This window comes from Leucopleurus acutus (assembly GCF_964270905.1).
Source record: "Leucopleurus acutus genome assembly, chromosome: 16".
Classification (NCBI taxonomy): Eukaryota; Metazoa; Chordata; class Mammalia; order Artiodactyla; family Delphinidae; genus Leucopleurus; species Leucopleurus acutus.
In genome coordinates this window covers 61542776-61553441 of record NC_139158.1, presented here as the reverse complement: position 1 = coordinate 61553441, position 10666 = coordinate 61542776, and the positions used below count along the sequence as shown (strand labels likewise).

General features: G+C 48.6%; 1 protein-coding gene across 1 annotated transcript; it reads left to right on the top strand.

The window, feature by feature from the left end:
• The first annotated feature begins 21 nt into the window (after window positions 1-21).
• Window positions 22-10123, top strand: PLAGL2 (PLAG1 like zinc finger 2). Its single transcript, XM_082856361.1, has 3 exons — window positions 22-116; window positions 5349-5721; window positions 8872-10123. Exons 2-3 carry the CDS (start codon window positions 5462-5464, stop codon window positions 10100-10102), a joined length of 1491 nt encoding a protein of 496 aa, XP_082712487.1. The 5' UTR covers window positions 22-116; window positions 5349-5461; the 3' UTR covers window positions 10103-10123.
• Window positions 10124-10666: the final 543 nt, after the last annotated feature.

The window sequence follows — 10666 nt, the reverse complement described above, 5'->3', positions numbered from 1 at the left end:
TCGTGCGGCTCCCAGAATGCACCGCACAATGGCCCGACCGCCGCCACTACCGGGGCCTGAGCGGGCCTGGCGGAGCCCGAGCGCGGCCCGGCCCGCAGCGCGGGGCCCGGAGCGCGGTGAGTGTGGGCGAGGGCCCCGGGGGACGGCGGGGAGCGGGGCGGGAGGCAGTCTCGCTGCACCCGCGCGTCCGGCGCCCGGAGTGGCAGCGCCCCTCATCTCTGGCCCCTCAGCACGGTCGCCCACACCCCCGACCCGAGGCCCCCTCTGCGCCAGCCCGGCCCAGATAGGCCCCAGGGTGACGAAAACTTTCCCCGGACCCGATACCTGGGTCTGGGGGACCTGAAGAAACCCCACTGGCCCCCTCCCTTCCGAGACCTGGAGCCTCAGCCCTGGGGGGGGTCCCCACTCCCGATCCCGCAGGCTCCCTGGAAACCCAGATAACGCGCTGCTGACCTTACCAGGGACCCGGGTCTGGGGGACGCAGATAAGCTGCACCTGCTCTCTCCTCTCAGACACGCCTACCCGGACCCACATAACCCCCTTTCCTGCTCCAAATCGCTCTTTCTCCTCTGTTTCATTTCCCAGAACCACATAACCCCTTTTGAGGCTTCCCCCGATTATTTGGTTCTGGGGAACCCAAATAATTTCTACCTATAGTTCCCTCCTCGGCGATCGTACTCCCAAACTCTAGACAGTTTCCACCCGGTACCATTTTGAGACTCTTGAAATTCAGGGAATTCGCTTTTATCTTCAGCCCCTTTAACCCTCCATCCCATGTAATCCATCCCCCACCCCCCACCGTCTCTCTTTCTTTGCGGAGGGTGGGGTGGGGGTCTCTTAGGGATCGAGATAACTTGCTCCTCCCTCCCTTCCATTCCTGAGACCTCCAGACTTCTTCCTGAATTTCTGTCCCTGGTCCCGCAGCCGTCTACCCCCAGCCCTCCCAGCCCAGGGGCGTTTAACCTTTCCCCCCATGCAGTATGGTGGTCTAGAAACGAACCAGAAGACAGGCTATCCCCTGCAAATCCTGTCCTGGCCCCATCTCGGTGGGGGAAAGGGACTTGTAAGGTGCAAGATAAGGGGACATCGGGTGTGGGGAGTTGGTACTTTCACCAGCAAGTGTTCCTGTGACCTGGCCTGTGTGTTTTCCCACCTGTCTGCCTGGGACTCTGAAAGAGTCTCGCCTGGGGTTGCTAACCCTCCCGCCCAAGGTGAGGCCACGGGATTGGGGGGGGGGGGTGTCTAATCAGGTTTCCTCTTGGTGAAAATGGGGCTGTTGTGAATTGCAGCCATTTGCTCAAGGCCTCCTTAGGAGTGGGAGGCAGCGGGAATCAGAGGAAATCATGAATCAAAAGGACTCCAAAAAGGGTCCATCTACACCGATAGAAGAACTAGCAGCCCCTGTTAATCCTGTTTGATGTCTCCTGGAATGATGCAAGTCATTGAGACGCTCCAGCCTCGCTGTAATTTAATTCTCCCCCCCACTCTGGAGTGTATGTGTGTTTGTGTGTGTGTTTTGTTGGGGGGGGGGCAGCTATACCCATTTCCCCCTTTCCTTCTCACTGTTCTCCAGTCAGTCAGTGTGTCTTTTGGATTTGTTTCTGATGCCCAGTCAGGACCTGTTTTTTATCTCTAAGTCTATTTATAATTTCCCAGTTGCTATTTTGGGTTCTGCTTAAGGGAAGATTGTGTCCACTGCAAGGAAAGTTCCTGGGTGTGTTTCCTCCTCGGCAGGTGTTGAATTGAGTTCTTCAGATCCCCAAGTAGCTCTTGGGCAGCAGGGATAAAAGCTATTTTAGGGTAGTCACTGAAGTGGAGCTGTTAATCCTCTGTGGGTCTCTCTAGTTAAGAACACTTACAGATTAACCCTTTCCTTGGTGCAGGGGCGCTATTTCTCAACAGTTTTGGGGGGAGGTTTGAGAGAATTCAACTGTGGCAGCAGAAGGTGGGAACATGCAACTCTATACAAAGGCAAAGATAATAGCTGCCTTTTGTTGGGTACTTAGAGCAAGCCAAGCCCTGTGCTGAGTCCTTTGCATACCTGACTAAAATAATCCTTACAACAAGCCTGTGAGGTAAGTATTTTTAGTTTTACAGATGAGGAAACAGGCTAATAATGGAGAAAGAACGCAGTCTCTATAGAGATGATGTAACACCATAAAAACTATAGTTTCATCAGAGGGCAGCAGGCATCGTGGCACACAACAGAGGACAGACAGACGAGGAAGCGATTTGTCTCTTTTAAAGGCTTCCAAAGAGGGCCATACAGAGTTTTTAGCAAGCATTTGTATTTGGGGTATGGGGCCTTAATAACAGAGGAGATTCCTACAGTGAGGGAACTCTGGCCCAGGATATGGTGCTGGAGGAAGATAAAGTAAGGGGGACTGGCTCCGGGGGATGTGCTGAGGGTTAATTGTGCGGGAAAAGGGGAAGGCTGCATTCTGGGGAGATGTTGGGAAGGGAAGGAAACTCACTCTGAGGCCTGAGAAGACTCATCTAGGGAGGAAAAAAAAGTAGTACTATTCAGGCCCCGTGCGGAAAAGAGGGAGACACAATTTAGACCTCAGAGACAGCACTGTTTGTATTTACACGTTTTATGTCAGACATTTCAAGAGTGTTTCACTGAATCTTCCATGAGAATTTTATAGGTAAGGAGAACAAATGTCTATTTTAGAAATTGAGGAAACTGAGGTTCAGAGAAACTACATAACCTGCCCATGGTTTCACAGCCAGTAACTGGCAGTCTTCTGATAGCAAGTCCAAGGTTCTTTCCACAATACCTCCCTCTTCATATCAGACTCCAGAAGGAATCTTAGGATGAAAATATACCGAGTTACACCAGTAACTGGGAGGGATTGATTGTGTTTGTTTTATGGGAACAGGTTCTGTCAGCTTCTGTAGTTGTTAAGGTTAGAGTATGAGACCAGAAGAGCAGCTTTGAAAGAGAAGCAGAATTTTTTCAGTTTTGCAGAGGAAGATGTCTGAAGGAATAGGCCTTCGGATAATGTGGGAGAGGCCCAGGAATCTTCCTGGATGAAAGGAGTTTTCAGACAAGGGACAGAGGGAGAAAAACTAGATTTCCAGAAGGGTTCCTAAGGTAACACTAAAGCCATAGCCCCATTAAGTGCAAATCAAGGCAAGCACATGGCTGCTGCCTTCCTTCTTTGGTTCTATCAGTACAACCTTGAGAGCTCTTCTTAGACACCATCAACCTCTTTCCTAGAAGCCCATTACTCTTCCAGCAGCAGCATACTAAACTGCTGTGTCTTGTTTGTGCTTGTTCGGGAGAACAGATGAGGTGGACGTGTGGGAGGTGGGGGACATACTGTTCTCTTTCTGAGTTTGTGTGGAATTTCCAAAGCTAGGCTCCTCTCTCACATCAGCCAGAGTGATGTGACTTGCTTCCCTCTGGCTGCCATTCCCAACTTTCCAGAGGCTGAGGTGCATGATTTCACATATTGACGGGGGGTGGGGCAGAATTTGACTTTGAAGGTGGGGGAAATTCCCTTCAAACTAGATGTTCAAATTCGTGCTCGCTCACTACCCAATTCCAAGCTGCCTAGTAATCACTGGTATTATAAACAGGTAATTCCACCCTTTGGAAGAAGGAGGGGACTTAAACGATGAAAGCCAGACATCAGAGGCCTTTGAGGTTTATCGTGAAGCAGGCAAATATGCCATGATGACTCGAAGGCTCAAGTGGGACTAGTTTTTAGTGCTAACACATGACTCACGCAAAATGCAGCCACCTTTGTGCAGATCTTTCTAGGCAAATCTCCACTCGTGATAGGGAGATGTTTATCATATTACATTGCAGTGTTTCTTCAACAAGAGGAATGGTTCCTGAACAGGACGTAGCTTATGTTAATGATGAGCAAAGCTCTCTCGGGCATAAACCCGCTGATCCCATCATCTCGTTCACGGCCAGCCTGTTGGTTGAATGGTCACTGTAAGCAGCAGGTGCTAATGAGCTGAGCAAGCATTCTTTGGCCCACAGCTAGTTTGTGCAATTGGAGCCCTCCCCAGATTCTCATGGACAATCCCCAGATACCCCTTTTGCTCCCTTCACATGGAAAAGCCTCATGACCAAATTTTGGCATGACCTCTTCAAAGGAAATCCCCCTGTTATAGCAAGTTGCATTGGGGTTGGTAATCTCGTGTGATGAGCTTGTGAGTGTGAATGTGGCTCTGTTGTCCCCCTTTTGAGAATCAGTACGGTAATGCCCTTTCTCTCTTCCTCTGAGTTGAGTCAGGAAAGAAGTTGTGTCACCTTTGCTCCCCGGCCCCACTCCACAACCCAGTAGAAAGCATCAGACTTCAAGATATTGGCTCCCCACTTTGGAACTCAGTTTAAACCAGAACTTCCTGAGCATGTTAGCCAATAAGAATCCACTTGCATTCAATGACTGATTTACTCATCTAAAAGAAAGTTGAAAGTCCGTTTCTAGGTGCTAGGTGTGTGGAGATGAAAGAGATGTGATCTGAACTCTCAAAGAATCAGAGTTTGGTGATGGCGTCTAAGTTCTAATGCAGATGTGTTACTTGCTCATAATGGAGACATGCACGTGTTCTATGAGGGTCTTTGGGACCCTCAGCACCACTCAACACCTTGCGTGTTCAACGGACTTTGCTAAAGAAGTATGGTTTGGGCCCTGAGACCAAGAGACCCAGAGTGGTGGTTGAGGGCGGGACAGGACCAGTACTGGTTTAGTGGAAATGCTGAGTTTGCTGTTGCCTTCCTCAGACAGAACCTCTTGATGTTGATATGCTGCTAAGAAACACATCTGCTAAGGAACACATCTGGCGCAGGGGCTGACTCTCCAGGGTGTAAATTTCCTAAGTAATGGCTTCTTTTTTCTCCTCTGATGCCTTTTGGGCATTTTATTGCTCCTTAGCACCTCTATGAGGAGAATTGTAGAAAGTGAGGAGGAGGTAGGGTGAAGAGGAGGAGGAGGTGCTGCTATTTCTAAATTTAGTGGAAAGGATGTAAAAGTGAAGCTAGAAGGGAAAGTCTGGAGTTTAGGGCTTTTACTTCCTCTGATTATCCTGTTTTCCTATTAGCCTAGGTGGTACTTGTAATAATAGTTACCACTAAGCACTAGGTGCCCAGCCTTCTGCTGAATGCTTTGTATTTATTATCTCATTTAATCCTCAAAAGATCCTTATGATGTAGGAGATTATTAAGCCCATTTTGTAAATGAGGGAACAGCTCAGGGAAGTAAGTAATTGGCTGAAAGTCACATGGCTTCTAAGTGGAAGGGCTGGGATGGAACGGGGATCTCTCTGCCTCCAGAGCCCATGTTTTCATGGTATTGGGCTCCCTAACACCAGGTGTTCTGATGTTTCAGGTGAAGAGATTGTTTTCTGAAGGCTGCGTTGGAGGCTGTGACAGAGCACAGAGCCCTGTGGAGCTGATGGGGAGGCTTTCTCAATAACATGGCCCTTCGCCATTAGCCTTGCCATGACCACATTTTTCACCAGCGTACCCCCCTGGATTCAAGATGCAAAGCAGGAGGAGGAAGTGGGCTGGAAACTAGTTCCCAGGCCTCGGGGCCGGGAGGCGGAGAGTCAAGTGAAGTGCCAATGTGAAATCTCGGGGACACCCTTCTCAAATGGGGAGAAGCTGAGGCCTCAGAGCCTCCCCCATCCAGAGCAGAGACCGTATAGCTGCCCTCAGCTGCACTGTGGCAAGGCGTTTGCCTCCAAGTACAAGCTGTATAGGTAGGTGATACTCCCATACTTCTTCCTGCCCTGGGGTTTCCAGAGGATAAAGCCAGAGAGACTCCACTGAGTGTGGGACTTTATCTGTGGCAGAAGAGTAGAGGTTAATTTGTCCCATAAGTGTACCCTGAACGTCAGCCGTTTGAGGTCACTCACTGAAAAATAATGGTGGTATTTTTTATTCAAACACTAGAATCTGATGGGTACAATATCAGGTAGCCACGAACAAACTAGATAGAATTTTTTTTTCAATACAGGTATACCTCATTGTATTGCACTTCACTTTATTGTACTTCTCAGATACTGCGATTTTTACAAATTGAAGGTTTGTGGCAACTCTCAGTCAAGAAAGTTGGACCGGTTTTCCAACAACATTTGCTCACTTCGTGTCTCTGTGTCATGTTTTGGTAATTCTCACAAAAAAAGATTATAGTTTGCTGAAGGCTCAGATGATAGCTAGCATTTTTTAGCAATAAAGTATTTTTTAATTAAGTGTATACATTGGTTTTTTAGACATAATGCTATTGCACACTTAATAGACCACAGTATAGTGTAAACATAACTTTTATATGCACTAGGAAACCAAAAAATTCATGTGACCCCTACTATTGTGATGTTCACTTTATCGCAGTGGTCTGGGACCAAACCTGCAATATCTCTGAGGCACGCCTGTGCTACTTTCCCCACCTGTGTCGGGTAATGGTCAGAATATTAGCCCCAAATTAGGAATCAGTTTTAGAAGTTAAGAAGGAAAAGGAGACCCTCAGGTCCAATCTGTAAATTTTAAAGTGCAGGCTCAGAGTGGAGAAGTAACTTACCCAAGGTCTATAGCTTCTTAGGTCCTGCAGTGCCTCTTCTACTGAACTAGCATGCCACTCAGATGATTACTTATGTCTCTGTAGAGTCCCTGGTGTCCTCTGGGTTGGAAGATTTCCTGAAACTTCTAAGCCCAAGAACCCCTACTTAAAGTGAAATGGAATGTGAAAGCCCTGGTGTAAAGCAGATAATGACAGAGCAGCTTTGAAGGGAGGGGGGCCCGCTCGGACATAATTTTGATTTTATCCTTGCCTTTCTGTCAGAGGACCATGAACATGCCCTTTACCAATAATGTAGACTTCCCTGATGCACAGTCATTCATCTCTTGACTATTATTTATTGATCTCCTGCCACATACCAGGCACAGTGTTCAGTGATACGGACAAAATAGTGAGCCAGACAGATGGGGGTGCTGGCCCTCCTTGAGTTTACTGTCTAATAGCAGGGACAGACAGTAAATGAGTAAATACAAGGACAAGATGACCACAGAAAGCCTCAGTTCCTTGTCTGGAAAACAGTTGATAGGAAGGAACTAAAACAGGTAACAGGGTAGCGTGTGGCCAGGATTGCCCTCATGACAGTTCTGTTGTCCTCAGGAATGCTTTGATTCTGTGTGCTCCTCTGTCTTAGGTGAATTCCAGTTGGGGCTGTCCTCTTAGACTTTCTTAGTGACAGTCTGAGTGTCAGTGGGAGGCTACAGGAAAGGTCCTGGGCCAGGAGACAGGAGCCTTGACTCCACCCTTAGTCACTGTATTTTAGGTGAATTACTAAACCTCTCTGGGCCTTTGTTTCCTCACCTTCAAAATGAGGGAAATAGACTGTGGATCACTCAGCATCTCCCTCTCATATGTTTTCATGCCAGTTGTGTCACAGGAGGTTAATAGTAACCCTCATAGGTGTGAGCATTCACACATAGCATGAGGGTAATGGGTACGATTGATAAGAATCACTGGGTGCTGTGCTAGAGACAGCAGTGGCATACCTAAGTGAACCTGGGTCTCAAGAAGGTCTGTGTTTAAATGCAGCCTCTGCCACTTACTCACTGGTGGGTGGGGCTGCCCTGTGCTTCAGCCTCTTAGGGAGAACAACGTTAATCACACATCTCACACTGGGCTTGCAAACCGTGGGACTCCAAAGTCTTGCTGAGTTGATTCTGAATGTACTATGGAGCTCTGGATTGCAGTTCCTGGATTCTGAGCTGCTTTCCAGACAGAAAGGAGCAGGAGCAAACCAAGGGACACTGAGGTGCCAGATCACTAAAAAAAAGTTTTTAAATGTTGCTGCTGTGCTCGCTTCGGCAGCACATATGCTAAAATTAAATGTTGCTGCTTTGTGTGGCAAACAATTTAAATGGTACCAATGGACATGCAGTGAAAAATGAATTGTCACACTTGAAGCCACTGTTCTCCTCCCCAAAGGCAGTTTCTTGTATGTCCTTGTTGAGACATTCAAACGTGTATTCCCTTCCTTCTTTATTTTCACAGGGGATTGTATTACACACACTATACTGAACTTCCTTTTTTGACTTGGCTCCCTATATCTTCGGATATTGTTCCAGATCAGGAAGTTTAGATACATTTCATTTTCCCTTTATTGTGTCATTTAAATTTTTATAAATACACTTTTTTTTTGCAAAGGAAATGCATTCAAAATTCAAAAGGTATATAATGAAAATTCTCCATCACACCCATAAAAGCTGCCCATTTCTTCTCCCCATAGGTAGCCAGTGTTGTCAGTTTCTTGTGTAGCCTTCCAGAAATATTTTAAGCTCATACAAGCAAACATACATATATCTTCCCTCTTTTCATATGTATAGTACCATTCCACAGGCACTATTCTGTCTCATGGGTTTTTTTTGACTTAAGTGTATCTAGGAGCTTGTTACCTGTGGTACGTATAAAGCTGCTATTATTTTAAAAAGTTGAGTTGGGAATTCTCTGGTGGTCCAGTGGTTAGGACTCTGTGCTTTCACTGCTGAGGACCCAGGTTCGATCCCTGATCGGGGAACGAAGATCCCACAAGCCTCATGGCCAGAAAAAAAAAAAAAGTTGAGTCATTTTATGGACATAGAATAACTTAATCAATTCCCTATTGATGGACATTTAGATTGTTCCTGATTTTTTGCCACTAAAATCAGTGCTGCAAAGAATAGCAGTACATGATTTTGCAGGTGGTCAGGGATATCTATAGAATACAGTTGGCATGGTATTCCATTCCATTGCATGGCTGTACCATAGTTTTTGTGTCTGGTTGCCTGTTAGTGGACAACTCAGTTGTCTAGCCAGCCCTTGTGATCTCATTTCTTTCTCCTCTGTCCTCCATCCCTATCTCCAGGCACATGGCCACTCACTCAGCCCAGAAACCCCACCAGTGCATGTACTGTGATAAGATGTTTCACCGCAAGGATCATCTGCGGAACCACCTGCAGACCCATGACCCCAACAAAGAGGCCCTCCACTGTTCTGAGTGTGGTAAGAATTACAATACAAAGCTGGGCTACCGGCGCCACCTGGCCATGCATGCCGCCAGCAGTGGTGACCTCAGCTGCAAGGTGTGCCTGCAGACCTTCGAGAGTACCCAGGCCCTGCTAGAGCACCTGAAGGCCCACTCACGCCGGGTAGCAGGTGGCACCAAGGAGAAGAAGCACCCCTGTGACCACTGTGACCGGCGGTTTTATACTCGTAAGGATGTGCGGCGGCACCTGGTGGTCCACACAGGCCGGAAAGACTTCCTGTGCCAGTACTGTGCCCAGCGATTTGGCCGCAAAGACCACCTGACACGTCATGTCAAGAAGAGTCACTCGCAAGAGCTGCTCAAGATCAAGACAGAGCCAGTGGACATGTTAGGCCTACTCAGCTGCAGCTCCACAGTCAATGTGAAGGAAGAGCTGAGCCCTGTGCTGTGCATGGCCTCTCGGGACGTGATGGGGGCCAAGGCCTTCCCTGGCATGTTGCCCATGGGCATGTATGGTGCCCACATCCCTACCATGCCCAGTGCGGGTGTGCCACACTCCCTGGTGCACAACACGCTGCCCATGGGTATGAGCTACCCTCTGGAGTCCTCACCTATCTCTTCCCCAGCTCAGCTTCCTCCAAAATACCAGCTTGGATCTACCTCATACTTGCCCGACAAATTGCCCAAAGTGGAGGTGGATAGTTTTCTGGCGGAGCTTCCTGGAAGCCTGTCTCTCTCATCCGCTGAACCCCAGCCCGCCTCACCTCAGCCGGCGGCAGCTGCGGCCCTCCTAGATGAAGCACTGCTCACCAAGAGCCCCGCCAACCTCTCTGAGGCCCTCTGCGCTGCTAATGTGGACTTCTCCCACTTACTGGGCTTTCTTCCTCTCAACCTGCCCCCATGTAACCCACCCGGGGCCACAGGAGGCCTGGTCATGGGCTACTCCCAGGCCGAGGCGCAGCCCCTGCTCACCACTTTGCAAGCTCAGCCTCAAGATTCCCCGGGAGCTGGAGGACCGCTGAACTTTGGGCCTCTGCACTCCTTGCCTCCTGTCTTCACCTCTGGCCTGAGCACCACCACCCTGCCTCGTTTCCACCAGGCATTCCAGTAGCCCCAAGGAGGACCTCAGCTCAGTCTTGGCTCTGTAAGGGAGTCTCAGTATCTACCCCATATGCATCCCCCATGAAGGCAGCTGAGCTTTCAGAGCTGAGTTCAAAAAGAAAAATTTCAGTATCTGTATGGAGCACTTGGTTTGGGGGCTTGGGCTCCAGGATCAGTTCCAGGAGGAGCCTTGAGCCCCAACCCCATGAAAAGATTTCATACAATAGGACTTCAGGTATTTTTACTTTTTTTTTTTTTAATCTGAATCGGGAGCCACACCTAGCCCTCTCCCTCTCCAAAGCATCAGAACCTCCTTCTCTTTGGAGAAGGGAGAGGTCTCGGAGACACAGAGGGTTTTACTTTGGATGACCTCGAGAGAAATAGTCCAAGAAGCCCGTCTTCTGGTCCCAGCCTGCAGACCCCACAGCAGTTGGTCAGGCCCTGCTGCAGCGGGTCCATTGCCTGCTTCCAACCAACAGGCAGGAGAGAGGGCCTCTGTTCTTCCCATCACCTCCATCCCTCCTGTCCTAGCACCTCCATTTTCAGTGTTTTCCAGCAACGGTACCGTTTACAC

Excerpts from the sequence above, each read along its gene's own strand:
- PLAGL2 (XM_082856361.1), top strand. The coding sequence starts at position 5,462 with ATGACCACATTTTTCACCAGCGTACCCCCCTGGATTCAAGATGCAAAG. Across the intron at positions 5,722-8,871 it reads TCCAAGTACAAGCTGTATAG|GCACATGGCCACTCACTCAG; the intron begins GTAGGTGATACT and ends CCCTATCTCCAG.